The sequence below is a fragment of the Xiphias gladius genome, chromosome 18, assembly GCF_016859285.1.
Source record: "Xiphias gladius isolate SHS-SW01 ecotype Sanya breed wild chromosome 18, ASM1685928v1, whole genome shotgun sequence".
Classification (NCBI taxonomy): domain Eukaryota; kingdom Metazoa; phylum Chordata; class Actinopteri; order Istiophoriformes; family Xiphiidae; genus Xiphias; species Xiphias gladius.
In genome coordinates, this window is record NC_053417.1 from 23,924,658 (window position 1) to 23,940,678 (window position 16,021).

Consider the following 16,021-nt stretch of genomic DNA (forward strand, 5'->3'; position numbering starts at 1 on the left):
GATTAATCATATCAGTCGCACATTTGATAGAGATTTGCACAATTTAAGTACAATATCTACGACAGGTCCTCCATTTTCCACCTTGTGGCCCGGTTCTGTAGAGGGATTCTGTGTCAAAATCTAGTTTTAGGACCTTAATTGTCCATTTCTATAGCGTGCATTCGTTTTAAAGTTCTGTTTTCTCAAATTAGCTTCCATTTTTTCTATGTGACAAGTTATTTACACACGGAAAACCTTAGGAAAGGTCGTATTATTCCATCACAGAAGTACTTTTAAGGCTGCGACCAGCAAATATTTTCATTATTAATACATCAGACAATTACTTTTCTTAAATAATCGATTCATTTTTTAGTATAAAAAATGTCAGAAAACAGTGAAAAAATGCCCACCATTATTCCCTGAAGCCAAGGTTAAAATATTCACATCGCAAAAACGGTCGAACACCCAATTACGTAAAGTTTCCGATCATAGAACGCTACAAAAACTACTAAATATTCACATTTGAGAAGCAGGAACAAGTGAATCTTTGGCATTTTTCCTCATAAAATTACTTAAATGATTCATCAAAAATCCACATTGTTGCCAATAAATGTGCTGTCAATCAACTAATCAATTAATCAACTAATCATTTCAGCTTTAGAGTCGGGTTGGGTTTTGGGTGCCTGGAGAAATAATGAAACCGACAGCTATGGCGATTTGTCAATAGGGGCCCAACAACAAATTTTTACCCGGGGGCCACATAGGAGGTTAATCCGGACATGTATGAGATACATTATAATGTATGATGTGAAGACTGTAACAGTCTCAATATAAATTGTGTGTTTGATAAAAAAATCCCTGGAGAAGCTTGATATTGATACATTTATATGATAGATCATCTATTTTTGGAACCTTTACCACTGAAAGCACAAAATGTTGAAGTTATTTTTATGATGGTAAAGCTGTGCAGAAGACACCAAGGTCATGTCTTCTGTAATATTTCCGTAATTATTTCTGTAAAATGTGAGAATATGTATTGTTTAGCCTGTTACGTGTTTGTTTGTTTTGTTGTTGCCTTTTGTGACCTTTACAGTGGACTTCAGAAACAGAGAGAGACCTAGCCACACTGGCAGCACAATTACGTACACCAGAAAAAAAACCTATTAACAAAGTTAGACCACTGGATTTTCCCATATCAATCAATAAAGTGTCCATTATGTTTTAAAATCATTAACGTGATTATAATGAGTTCTTTTGCAACTCATTTTAAGATAGTGTTGGCCAAGTGGAAACTCTTACCAAACTGTGTGCCTTTGGTGAGGACAAGAGCACCTGTAGTTTGACACTGGTGGAGTAAGTAAATACGACGAGAGATACGGAGACTGCTGAAGGATAAGCTGCTCTTATAAATAAAGGTTTACCAATGGATTTGCCCTATAGAAACGCCATGATGAGTGTATGCATTGGGTTCCATGGTAGGAAAAATGAACAGCTAAGTAACAGAGAACGTACATCTCTGTAATCTTATACCACTAGATGGCAGCTACCAACCTTTTCTGAGTTCCACGTGTGAAACAGGACTTGCCTCTGAAATAAAAATTCCTAGTTTTAGCCTTGTTTGTTTTGCTCAAAAGACAAATCGTCATCCACCTGGAAGCCACAGTATTTATACAAGGCAGCAGTTTCAAACGGGGAGACATCAGGTGTTGGGTCGGAATCCCTTGATTTGAAAAAAATACATCAAAAATAGTTTCCCATTGCAGATGTCGACTGATTCAAATGAAACACATTTTAGAGGTATAATTTTAGAAGTGTAGGCACAAAACAATAGATTACTGTATCTGCTGCATTGTAATGAGTTTCAGCATTGGAGGGTCATTCCCACGTGCAGTGTAACAGAGGACAAAACACTGACTACATGTAATAAATTAAAAATACTTCATGAGGGAGGGAGCATTCTACAGCACCGAGAGTCATTGTGAAACAGAAAGTATCTACAATTTGTTTTGTTTTGTTGGTTTTTTTTGGACTCAGCACCTGGACAGAAAAAGATGTGCATGTGTTGTGCAGATTGACTCTCTTGGGGACAATCAAATGAAAACCCGTCAACTTGAGGACAGTGAGAGCTTTGTAGGACAAAAAAAACCCCCAAAAAAACGAAAGCCCATGTCATAGCATTGCATGAAAAGCACAGGTGTAATTTATAACCTTAATAGCAACTGTTGTCCGTTTAGGTGTCCCAGGTCCAGGGCTTCTGTATTGTGCACTTTTACTCACTGGAAAGGCTTACTGGGCCGTTGTTAGTGTTATTAGTAACATTGTCCAAATGATGGTGTCCAAACACATGACAATATTTATTGAGTATTGAGAACAATGTAACTTGTGTGCATGTCTGTTGCAAGTTATCGATTTGTCATATCTTGTTCTGTAATACTGTATAATTATACTGTATAATTAGCAATTGATTAAATCATTTTACAACACAGTTATTACGTATCAACAAAGCATATGTTTTTTCTCTTCACTTCTTCCTTTTAATATCACTACTAATGATATATATATATATATATATATTTTATTTTTTTTTTTTTTTTTAAAAGAACCCTTCAAAGAAAGTCACAAGATGCTTTTTAGCCTCTGGGAAAATCAAGATTAAAACGTGGCAGCTCTGAAGTTAAACACAACCAGGCAAGTAAAAGTGCAGGAAATTAAACTGAATAAAAACTGGAATAAACTGGTAAAATTAAATACACAAGTAAAGGAGATAATACATATTAAAGCTGTAAAACAGGGCTAATAGAAGGTTTCAAACAACATGTAACCCGCATGGAGCTCAAACTAAACAACTTTCAGCGTCTGATTATTGACGGCCACTGTGTGTTATCCGACAGCCCACTCAACTCAAACCCACGCAGTGAGATCAAAACAGGTACATGGCTTATTAGACCTGATGACCCCTCAGGTTCACGGACCCCATTTCACGCACGGAACCGGCCCTCGGCGACCTCCACCGCCTGCAGCGGTCGGCAGCACTGCCTTTGGCCAAATGGCTGAACCACATGACGCTGAGTTTGTTTGTTTGTTTGTTTTTTGGCTCTTTTTTTCCCCCCAGCTGTGTTACCGCCGTGGGCTTCACCGCTTCCAGCGTGTGAACGCTTTCACATCCGCCGGCACCACCGAGGCAGTCGCAACAGCTCAGCGTGAGAGCGTCGTGAAGGCTCCAGCCGAACCCCTTCCCCAAAGCGGCCGCACGAAAAAGCTGGTGCCTCGACTTACGCGCGCCAGATCCAGTTCCCGGGCACGACTTGAGCCATAGGGCGAAATGTCACAACAAAAACCGGGTCAAGCCGATGTTATCGGCCCCACCACGGTCGGGGATGTGAGTCACCCAGGCGTCCGCCTTTTGATACGCTTGTTGGCCAAGTAAGTCTCAAGTTACAGTCAGACCACCAGAGGTCGGCGATTTGGTCCGCTTCATGGGGGAATGTGAGAAAACGCGAGACCGCATCGAGAGCTGCGAGGGAACAGCCTCTGACAAACAAATTCTCCTGCTAAATAATATCAACCTCAAACTTTGTCTCAAATCTGTATTGGTCGGAAATGGAACAAAGTGTTCCGACCACAAAAATGTGACTTTTCGATTCCGATTTTTTTTTTTTTTTTTTCCCACAGCATTCACAAAGACGTGTGACTTTCACCTCATGACCGTAACTCGGAGCAACAGCTTCGCTTCGCCCCGAGTCTTTCACGCCGATCACTCGTGGCCAAAATGTAAAAAAAAAAAAGTGGCGTTTACTTTGATTTCTGGCGTAAAGGGGAAGCGCGACGCCAATCGGTGATTCAGCGATTCAGCGCGTGACCCCGTCCGAAATGGCTCCTGCCTTCCGACGACCGGCTGCGTGGTCACGGCGTCACTGGATTTCACTGGAAATGTTGCGCGAGGAGACCGCTGTTCAGCGGCGCGAGGACGTGTTTTCTCAGGATGCGGAGGAAGAGGAGACAGAGGAGATTGGTTTCCCTACAGACGACACGTTTGCCACGCCGTTCCCTCCCTTATGACTAACACACTTTGAATCACCATTAATAATCGTCTTTTTTTATTTTGTTTTATAGGATATGAGAGAATGTAACGGGGAACGGGCGGCGACAGAACGGATTCATACATTCCACATCGCCCTGCTGGTGTGTATTTCACTGTTACGACCCGTGAAGTTCAGGTGCGTTAATCATTCCTGCTGTGAAAGAACACATGCCATGGTATTTATTGTCATTCCACCTGTCGGCTCTTCTTGCAGCCCCGATTGGATTTCTGCAGCGAGACCGGGGTCTTTTTTTAGTCCACAGTCCCGGTCCGTGCAGCCTCGTTTACTTTACATTCATTCTAGATATTCGCCTCTGTCTTCGCCTCGTCGCTCGGCCTGCTCTTTGAACAGCAGCCAACAAAACCCTCCTTCTGCCATTTGCGTATGTTTATGTTGTTATGATTCCCAACCAAAAGCGTCAGAAAACCACATTAAAGCCCACGTCAGGCCATCGCACATCTGAAAAAAATAAAACAAAAAACCTAGTCTTGTGTAGTCCAGTGTCCTGTAACTTTTCACCTCGAATTAGAGATTAAAAATCTCGCCCCATTTCACTCTATAGAAATATATAAGATAATATAAATATAAACAAACATGGGTGTGAAATTGTTGTTCACTAATTTAAAGCACTAGCATCCTATTATTTATTATTTGATCGATTCAGTGATTCAAATGAGGGAAACAAGATGCCTTCCCAGTCAAACTTTTATTTCAAATAACCTTTCATTTCATTCAGATCATAGTTGTGGAAATCACATTTACTCAAGTACTGTATTGTACAATTTCGAGGCACTTGTACTTTGATTGTCTTTATTTTCCGCCACCTCACGCCTCCACTCCACTTCTAAGGGGGACTATTGTACTTTTACACCATTACGTTTATCAGACAGCCATTGTTACTGGCTTCTTTCCCGATTAAAACTCCACACATAAAAAATATGATAGACTTCCACAATATGAGACATTGCTATAGATGAATCTACCAAACAGCATATAAAGTAATTGAAATAAGCTCTCCCTTGACAGCTGCAACAAACGCTGCTTTCACGTTGATGCATCGGTAGTAATATTATAATGTGTAACAGTAAAACATCAACAGGTGCCATTTTGCTGCACAACGAGTACTATTGCTTTTGATATAAAAGTAAAATCAATATTAATAGAGTGTGGAAAGAACTTGTTGTTGACCTCCCTTTGACCCCAACACTCACCTCATGACCTCATTCACCCGGGCAGACCGTACGTGGTATATGTGGCAGGTTCATTGTTATACACCCAGGACGCAGCCAGCGTGGCTGCTGTGGGCTACTACGAGAGCCCAGGTTTTCTGGGTGTCAGCTGATGGGGAGAAATTGATTTGATTTAGGAATATGCTCGATATGAGAACAAAATAAACTCAAATGATTTGGGTCTTGAAACTAGATTTTGAACCAGGTCCCCTCCACGAGACAGTGTTTCAAGAATATATAATAATGCAGGAAGTGTCTTAGTCAATACTTAGCTAATGCTCAGCAAATTCTCTTAACACGTTCTCAAAAAGGTGCCCTTTATAAAGGCTTTATATTTGGTCACTTGGTTCATGAGTCATTTAATCATGTTTTACAGATCAATTATGAGAAAAACTCATCTACTAATAACTTTGGTAAGTATTAATGAATGAATACCAACATTTGTAGCTGTGTTATTAACAAAGAGAAAAGATGAAAACCAGCAAAGTTTCACACTCAATATCCGTTCTGATCTATGGGGGACCGGTAAATGACTTATTAATAATGAATAAAGCCATTATGACTCATAAACAGCCATGAAGGTGAAAAATTAGAAAGTGGTTCCAAAATTCTCAAACCAGTTTGTAATTAATAAAATGACAAAGAACCGCCTGACACAAATTGACACTGGGACTTTTAGTTACCTACTTTGCCCCATTTGGTAATCCATTACTCCATTACTAATGGAGGATTTTTACATTGTTGTTTTACTTGTACTGCCATACAAAATGGGCAACTGCCCAGGGGCCCAAAATCATGGAGGGTCCCAAAAGCCACAGGGTTCATCCATCTCCACAGGTTTGGCTTTTTGATTACTTACAAATGTGTTCAGTTATTTGCACCACTAAAGTACAATAATCAACCATTACGGGTTAACCATCTGGCCCTGTCGTGTGGAGGGACCACGTATCAAAATCTAGTTTCAAGACCTGTACTATTTTAGTTTATATAATGTGGAGCATATTCCTAAATAAAGTTGTTTTATCAAATTACCACAAAAACAAAGACATATTAAGCACTGTTTCAGCACAGGAGGTCCGGTTGCGCAGGACTTATTGTGAAGCTGGAGGCGGTAGGGCACATATTCAGGAAGCCTAGGTGGGGGCCCACAGCAAGTGTTTGCCCAGGAGGCCCCTCAACAGGTTAACGGGGCCATGCGGGGGCTCCATAAAACCAGACTGAATGCAGATCTTTGATTGCATGGACGGATTCACGTGGGTAAATCAAGAACGGGGCAACAAACAATGCTCGAATTTGTTTTGAAAAAAATAACACCTTTCGTTTACTTCCGGCGACCAGAGACACTGGACGTGTTTGACAGTGGGCGAGAGTCGTGCGTTTAACGAGGAGACCTGAAGGCAGCAGAAGTAAACATAAGAAGTTGTGGAGAAGCCGAGGGAGGGACTATATACGGTAAAAGTTTGTCGAAAATTTCAGCACACCCTCGACTTCGCCCCTCATCGCAGGAGATTCAAGACTTCTTCTCAAAAGGTAGGCCTCGAAAAGCTGCTGAAATTACGAACTTGTCTTTTTATTTTTATTTTTTCCTTTTTTTTTTAAATTTTTTTTTGCGTTTTGCGTTTTGCTAACCTTTTTCCGCCCGTCAACATTGTCGGAACGGAGCTTCCAACGGTTAAACAACGACGCATTTCATAATAAACAAAAGCAGGTCGAAAAAGACGGCGTTTTTTTTTTTTTGGTTTTTTTTTCGACAGCCGCGGAAGGAACCCAACCTGCTTATCAGTTTGTGTTTATCTAAGACTAACGCAATTGTAAAACACTGGCAAAATTCAATTAGAGAAGTGGCTGCGGTTGATGTAATTTGGCCTGTGACAAAGCTGGTATTGTTGCTAACCCTGCGCTGATGGATGGCCCGGGGCAGGGCCGGCTCGGGCTCCGTGGGCTCCTCAAAACGGTCCGAAACTTCGATCCCTTCGCGGCTCACATGATGCGTTTGGGAGGCCCGCACGGTCCCTCGCGAACACTTTTTTACCTGTCCCTCCTCGGTGGATCTGAAGTACAGCCCTGCCCTTTTTAGTGCTATCGCGGAGTCACTGGGGGCTCCAAACTTTTTTCTTTTTTTTTTCTTTTTTTCTTTTAGTTTTTCGTAAAATGCGGTTATGTGTGATACGTGTGGATATGCTTTGTTGCCTGGCCTCATCTACGTATGTAAGAGAGAGAGAGAAAAAAAAAGTGATGTTTATCGCAGCTGCTTTCTTCATTATCCAAGCCCTTTTATAGCTTAAAGTTTGTATCAGTCACTTTCCCACTGAAAATGACTCAGATCTTCCACTGTGCTGCAACTCATATTACAGCTGATGTCATGTTCATGTACAGTAGAACTGCCCTGGAAAAGTTAATAAAAAGTAACACAAGTTTGTTTGTTTGTTTGTTTATATGTGTTTTTTTTCTTCCAGGAAATTGATCCTCATCAGCCATGGGTGTAGAGGGGGGAATGAAATGTGTGAAGTTCCTGCTTTTCTTTTTCAACTTCATTTTCTGGGTGAGTGGCAGTCAAAAACACTTCGTTAAATATTTACAGTCAAAAAGGCAGCAGAGTGGGCGCGGATAACACCTCAACTCGCTGTTACTGAGAAGTGAGGGGAGCTTGTGGTTGCCAGAATTAAACCAACGATGGAGCAGACAGAACATAAAGCCAGGATACGTCTTCCAGTGCGATTGGTCTTATGGAGATAAATCAGATTGGCTTTTTCGGAAGTCTGAATTATTTTCACTTGCAGGACTAGTTTTGGGACATTTCTCCTTTCTGCCAGCCCCGTGACTTTGAAGATTAATTATGGCCTTGTTACCCAGCTTTTAAGTTAACGCGCAGTATGTAATCATCTTTAAAAATCAGCTGATGAACACACACACTCACATAATCTATGAAATTCCCGCTTGATTTATTCTTCCCGAAGACTTGTGGACTGGCTCAGGCGTTTTGTTTAAAATCACATTAATGACGGCATGGAAGAACATGAACATGAGAACATTCGTCCCAGATATCCTGGACTAAACTTGACGTTTCCTGTTTGTAACCTGCGTCCAGATTTCTTCGTGGTGTGTTTGAGTGATTTACAGCGAAAGGTGGTGATAATTGAATTGGAATCTTATGACCAGATTTTGAAGTGTGACATTATCATGTGACTCGTCCAGATAAACGTTTTATACCCCCCCCCCCCCCCATCCGTCATTGACACAATGCCACTTACAGCTTTAAACAGTGGTGTTTGCACAGTAAACTACAGAACTGAGTAAAAATCTGATAATTATTTCACAGAGGGGAAGGAGGAAGTACAGAATGACAAAGCTTTATTCTCTCCTCACAGTGCACACTTTTAAGGCTGCAACTAATGATTATTTTAATTATTGATGGTAACGCTTTACCTAACCCCCCTATTTATGATTCATAAGTAGTATATAAACATTAAATAGTTTTTTAAGTCTTTATGAATGTACAGTATTTTTCAGCAATTATAACTTTTCCTATGAAGATGTATTTTCTATGATCACTGCTGTGTTTTACTATATTGTCATTCATTATCTTTTTATACACCAGCATCTGTTGAGGAGAGCCCACAAGAGGAGTTATATTTGTTGACAAGTACACTTATTTACATTTGCTTAGAACTACTTTATACTGTTTTAGACCATTTATTAATTGACAATACTCCGAATAGGGCGACTTAAAGTGGTACGTGTGTATTTGTTCTCGCTACTCAATGCAAATTTTTAAGGCTTCAACCAAACATTATAATCGTTACTGATGATAACACTGCTATTTGGCATTTATAGGCAGTATATAAGTATTTAATACACGTTTAAAACACACTATCATGTAGTTGTTAGCAGAAGTAAGTGTATGTCGACGTATCTGTCAACACTTATAACTCCTCCATAAGTTTAGGCTTGTGTATGAAAATGAACTGTATCAGTTTTTTCCGACTAATAGTCCAAAGATAGTCACATCAGAGAAGCTGGGAAAGGTGAATTTCACTCTTTTTTCTTGTGAAAAATGACAATGACTTCAATTTTTAATTGTGTATCAGAATTGTTGCCTGTTAATCTTCTGATGATCAACCATTCAATCAATCGACTAACATTCCAGCTCAACGTATTTTCATCAAGAAATTAAAGTCAAGCTAAAAGAAAAAATATAACAGCAACCTGGATAAACACATTATTCTATCATTATATTCTGTTTTATTCCATTCTTGGATTGATGTGACCCTCTGTGTTCTGTTTGCCCGCTCTGTTCAATCCTTTATGTTTTCCGACGTCAACCATTAGCCATCCATTTGACTCAAGCTCAAATATTGACATTGGTGGTGCCAACAAGGACAGCTCTTCAGCTGTGACGAGGGCTTAACACGGATAACATAATGAACTGGGCTGATAATGCGTCATCTGACATTAAGTCTACGGACTTCCCAGAGCCCAAGGAACGTGTTCAAATTGATTTGTCCAACCAACAGTCTGGGTCTGTAGCTAACAGTTATTTTGATTATTGATATTACTGATCAATCTGACTGTTATTTTCTCGATTAATCATTCAGTCTATAAAACAGCAGAAAATGGTGAAAAATCTCCAGTTTCTCAGAGTCCAGGAAGAAGTCTTCAAATGCTTTGTTTAAAACCCAGTTTAATATGATATAAAACAGAAAAGAGCAGGAAGTTTTCATAGTGTGTGTGTGTATGTGTATCTATATACACACACACACACACACTCACACACACACATACACACAAATATCTGTATAAATTAGTCATGAAATAATGAGGAAACCTGGCCCTGAAACTGAGTGTCAGTCAAATAAAAAAGTGTAAAAACGGCTGTACTTCCTAAACCGTTAATGCAATATTTTTGTTAAACCCTTTGAACTGAAGCTGAGAGTCTACACTTCAATCACATATTGATGGCTTCAGTTCAAATGCATTGTGGCGGTTTACAGAGGCATGTCATAATAGTAATGTGAATTATTACTAGTTGTTTCTGCTCTGCTTATGACTCTTATGCTCATTGCAGCACTCTAGAGAAGTCCTGAGTACTTTTTTCCCATTCCTCACTTCATCTATCACTTGACCAGTGATACGGTCATCCACACACAGTCATCGATGTATCATGATACACGTGTCTGTTTTTAACACACATACTCTATTAGTTCAAATTTATGGAAACGCTAATAAGTAATATAAGCAATTTTTCACCCGTTAATTTCTTTTTTACAGTTCATTGTGTTGCGATGAGGAGAGTTGTTCACTATGAGAATTTAAACTCAGAGAGTTAGTTCTTAAAGGCCTATTAAATGTCCAATAAAGACGGACTTAGACTACAGGATTTTTGGGCCAGTTTAATCCCGATTCACCCCTCCAGACAGTCATGGGAGAGATCTGGTCTGGGACCTGATTGGTACCGACGTTCGGCCCAGATTATCGGGTGATGTGAGGTGTTTACAGATCCAGTCCTAAAAACTGCTCACAGACTCATTGGGGCTGCCCCAATTAATATCACATGTGTGTGATATTTAGGAGTTAAAATCGGGACATTACGATTATGATTACATCAGTCCCAGAGAAGCCGACGGTGTTGCTTAGCAACAGTAAACATTCTAGCCCTTGAGGCTAACGTTAGCTAGCATACTACTGTTGACAGATACTAAAACTGACAGTTGGAAACTCACCTCCAGTTCTCGCTGAGGAATAGACAACCCATTTTGTCGTCCAGACTCGTTTAGCTTTCTGCCTTTTGTTTTTCGTCACGGTAAAGTATTGCTAATGTCTCAGCAATTTGTTGTACCACACTCTCTGTTTTTGTTTTCATCTGCATCCCCATGAGATCACCTGAGATCACATGAGGTGGTGCATTGCTCCCTGATAGCTCCCTCTTGCACAATACCCTTAATAATATCCCTTAGTGTATGATGCACGATTATTTTCAAATCTTGTATGGTATGCATGTTTGAGATTAGAGAGAAGATAATCTGAAGTTTACCCTTATGTTATATACCCTTAAAAAAATGTTTAGACAAAACAAAGTCACAGTTGAGTTGAGTGTTTAATAGGGCTGCAACTAATGACTTTTTTAAAAATTAACTTCTTTAATGGTTTGGCCTATAACGTTTCAGAAAATAGCAAGAAAAAAACTTCCATCACAATTGTCACAACCTGAAGATATTTATTTTACCTTGACACTTCAGAAGTATGCACTATGAAATGTTTGGCATTTTTGCTTGAGAAATATCAAAATAGTGGCAGATTCTTTCTCTCTCGATCAATTTATCGATTAATAATTTCAGCTCTCGTGGTTAAATTCCTCTCTGTTCTCAGACTGAATCCCACCCCAGTTGTGTCCGTCCTGACTGGACTGCCTACTCTCAGTCACAGTAACGGATATCCAGTCCTCTGTAATGTTTGCTTTAGAACTAGTTGATCCAAGATCATCATGATCAAACAGTTCACCTACACATTTGTTTGTCAAAGATCCAGTGAACTGCTCTCGTCATGCCACCCAGACCAGTGACACATGGAAACCGCAGTTAATCATCTAATCATTTTACATCTGCATTCATGAACTGAAGTGTTGCAACTTCCTTCCATCTGTTTAGCATTAGTGCTTACTCATTTGGCTTGATTGTGGTGGTTATATAGAAGCAGGGAAAGGTTTGAATCTTATAAGCAAGTGAGTACGTAATGGGTATTTTTAATCACAACTGAAAATTTGCAGTACTTTTGAAATTTAAATACCCCTTAAAGAATTTAAATTATTTAACTTTGAGAACCATCTATCTAATTTATCTGTCAGGTTTTTTTGTTTGTTTTTTTGTGTTTTTTTACTAAATACTTACTGTAATGTTGATATTTATTAATTATATTGACATATTTGACTGTGGCAGCCATCCATCTGGATTCAATTGGGTTTGAATTGCCATCTTTAAAATCTCCAGTAGATATTTTAAGTTGTGCAATTAAAAAAAAAAAAAAAAAAAAACTTAGTTTCAAGTATTTTTAGCCATACTAGCAGCGTGGCTCTGGGGATGGCAATGCTGATGTTTTCGGTCCACCATTTTGGTCCAGACTAAAATATCTCAACGATGATGAAATTAAATTTCAAAATTTTTGTTTTTGAATTTAGATATTTATGTCATACAGGCAATGTATCCCCCTGCTCCCCTGACCTTTTATACTGCGCCACCGTCAGGTCTAAATGTAGTGTTTACGCAATACAAGCTTATGACAAAATACCTGCAAAACTAATTACATTCTATCAGCCTACTTTTTTGGCAGTTACAAAATGTCAGCATGCTAAAATACTAAACTAAAATCAGCATGTTAGTATTGTCATTGTGAGCATGTTTACATACTGACATTAGCATTTAGACAGAAAATTCAAGCATCCAGTAATTTAAAAATTCAAATTCAGTTGGTATTTCTCGGATCTGAAAATTTGAAGTCAGTCAAGTTGCTCATATTGGATTTAAGCAAACTAAACAGTTATTAATTCAGACACCAAAATGAAAAATATCTACTAGGATAACCACTAAAACCTTGGCACACTATTTTTTTTTAATCTTAATTTTTCACCCTTGGGGGGATAAAAAGAGAGAATTGAGTAAATTTCCCACTGGAAATTATAAGGAAGGGATGTCAAAGCACATGAATCCAGAAAAATGTCTGTCAGAGTCACATGTTAAAATGTAATAAATAAATATTAACATTACGACAAGTATTTAGTAGTGGACAAATGTGGACAAATTTCCTAATTAGGTGTTCAGTTGCCAGTGAAATTCAACTTATGATGGCTTTACTTTCATAGTGTTACCAGATAATCAAATATAACATTATACTTTCCACTATACACTCAGACCAAAGAAACATGTTTGTATTACATGAAAAGAGCAGAAGTGATCCCACAAATTCCACAATAAAACTAATCTTTCCCTTTTCGTGCAGTTGTGCGGCCTAGCATTGGTTGTGGTGGGAATCCTGGTTCAGTTGTCTTTGCACAACACCTTCATGATCCGTGATGCGACAGCCTCAGGGGGTCCCATCGTCCTCATCGCAGTCGGTGTGGTGATTTTCTTCGTCGCCTTCTTTGGCTGCTGTGGAGCCTGGAAAGAGAACTACTGCATGGTCACAATGGTAATTCATATAACTTGGTGTCTGTTATTCATAAAACAACAAAAGTTGAATTAACCTTGCCCTGTAGAATTTTTTTGTACAAGTTAATGAATAACACATTTGCAAAACATGTATAATGTAGCCTAGAATAGAATTTAAGCTCCAAGTATTTTTCATCTCTCTCTTTCCTCCAGTTTGCCATCCTTCTCTCACTGGTCATCATTGTTGAGATTGCAGCAGCTGTCGCTGGATACATCTTCAGAAACAAAGTGAGTGTATAAATTTGCACTTTGGTGTGTTATATAAGACCCTGCAGAAGGCCCGGTTTAACAGTGGCTGCCATGTTGTGTCTCCCATTTAGCTCTCAGCTGTCGTCCAGGATAGCCTCACTGAAATGATTTCCAGTTACAACAGCAGCAAACCTGATTTCAAAGATGCTGTGGATAAATTGCAAATGGATGTGAGTTCTGTGTAAACTCTCCTACTCACTGTTTACTTAGCCTGGCAACACCTTCACATAACACCGCTACATCCTGTTGGTCGGTGCTGCATGACATGACATTGTTTTTTATCTCATAACCTGTAGACACTAATTATGTCCTTTCTTTTCATGCCCATATTAAACATTTTCATTTGACTCATTTGCACTTTCAGTTGAAATGTTGTGGTGTGAACAGTTCTTCTGACTGGAAAAACTTCAGACGTGATGGAGACTCAGTGCCTGACTCGTGCTGTGTGAAAGTCACTCCAAACTGTGGAATCGGGAGCATGACAGACGCTGCCAAAGTGCACCAGGAGGTAAACTCACGGTCACTCGTGTTTTTGTTGTGGAGTCAGTGAACATGATCATATTGATATTGTGACACCTGTGGTTACCGCTGGTAACGGCAAGTGTGGTCAAACACCACAGCCAATATTCCTTGAACGCTACTTTGTCAGAAATAGAAGAGAAGAGAAAACTGATGTATCTGTTTGCAGCGCAGCCGAACACACTCAATTGTTTTAATAAAGAAGTCGGTCAATATTTGGCATTTTCCAATCATGGCATGAGCAACCATTATCAGATTTTTCAGTGCACACAGTGCAAGTAGTTTTCCACGCAAGAGCAGGGCACAGTAATGTTTGTTACCTTGCTGAGGAATTGATGTGCAGCCTGTGGCCTGCCCAGTGATCCTCCATTTACTTATAGACAGACATACACACCAATATCGGCTGGGCGATTTATATCGGTCGGGCTCTGGTGTAAAGTGAAAGTGGTTCCGCATAATGACAAGCCCATAGCAAACTATAGCTCAACTCTGCAGTTCTCTTTTCAAGTATATTTCTCTTACAGCTCATTGTCAGTCACACCACTGACATCAACCCTTCTTCCAGCTGCGGCAGTTTATTTTCAGCTAAAAACTCTGATAAACCCACTGAACAGTACCAGCTCGGCACCAAATGACAAAGTCAGCGACTTGGGCTAGACAGAAAGTAATTATTAAACAGAAACATGACTCCAGTGAGATGATAATGTCACTCTGTGCCAAATAGGTGTGTACACACACGTACATACAGTATTTGTGCGTTGCAAGTCCCCACACAGGCTCATGTTTGACGTTTCTGTGGCGTAACTGACCCGTAACTCTGGTGGATGACATTCATTTGTCTGTGAAGGACTTTTTAGGAAACAAAGGGGAATATATTTGTTCATGCACAGGCCATATAATATATGAAACATGAAATATTTCCATGTATGATTTAATAACGGTGCCTTTATGATAATTTCCTTATATAACCATCATTATTGAACAGGCAAGCTCATGTGCAGATTGGATCTAATGTTTCTGTTTTTCTGATACAGGGTTGTCATGTTGCTGTGGAGGCTTTACTGAAGAAAAACATCCAGTGGGTGATAGTGGCAGCTCTTGTCATTGCATTCCTGCAGGTATGTCACATCGATAAACAAAAGCATGTTTTATTAAAAAACATAATCTGAGCAGACAAATTTTATTGCAGGCAGTTTAAGAAGAAAAAAAAAATCTCAGAAATGCTAATGTCAATGTCCTCTCCTTGTGTGTGATTTCTTATTCTTCCAGATAATGGGCATTGTGTTTGCCTGCTTGTTGATGAGAGGCATACGCAGCGGCTACGAAGTCATGTAATTCAGCTTCACACCTGAGTAGGAGCTGGCTGTTCGGGTCACGCTTATTTGGAGCTTCGTTTGGAATCTTATAATTCACATATAATGCACAGAACAATATATTTTCCCCTTGTATTGATTTTGGATTATATTTTCATAGGTTAACAATATCTCTGCTTCGATACTGTGCATGTTTAGGAATGCAAAATGGTAGAAAAGATTAATGTCCACTTCATTGCCAGTGTATGTTTATGTTGGTTTCGAGGAATTGTGATATCTTTTACTTTGCTTGTTCTGGTAGAGACTTCGGATCTGTTTCGGCATTGAGTTTTTATTGTTTGCTGGTTCCAGGCTGGCTGCCAGTTTCTGTTTTTATTAAAGACTCTTTAAATTACATCTGAATTTGCTGTAAGTGTAAATACAAACAGGGCAAATAAATGCACCGGGTAGGT

General features: G+C 39.5%; 1 protein-coding gene across 1 annotated transcript; it reads left to right on the plus strand.

The window, feature by feature from the left end:
- Positions 1-4,661: 4,661 nt before the first annotated feature.
- Positions 4,662-15,963, plus strand: cd63 (CD63 molecule). The gene is made up of 8 exons (XM_040152968.1): positions 4,662-6,820; positions 7,747-7,832; positions 13,280-13,468; positions 13,642-13,716; positions 13,809-13,907; positions 14,102-14,245; positions 15,291-15,374; positions 15,526-15,963. The coding sequence occupies exons 2-8, from the start codon at positions 7,767-7,769 to the stop codon at positions 15,589-15,591; spliced, it is 723 nt and encodes a 240-aa protein (XP_040008902.1). The 5' UTR covers positions 4,662-6,820; positions 7,747-7,766; the 3' UTR covers positions 15,592-15,963.
- The last annotated feature ends 58 nt before the right edge of the window (positions 15,964-16,021 follow it).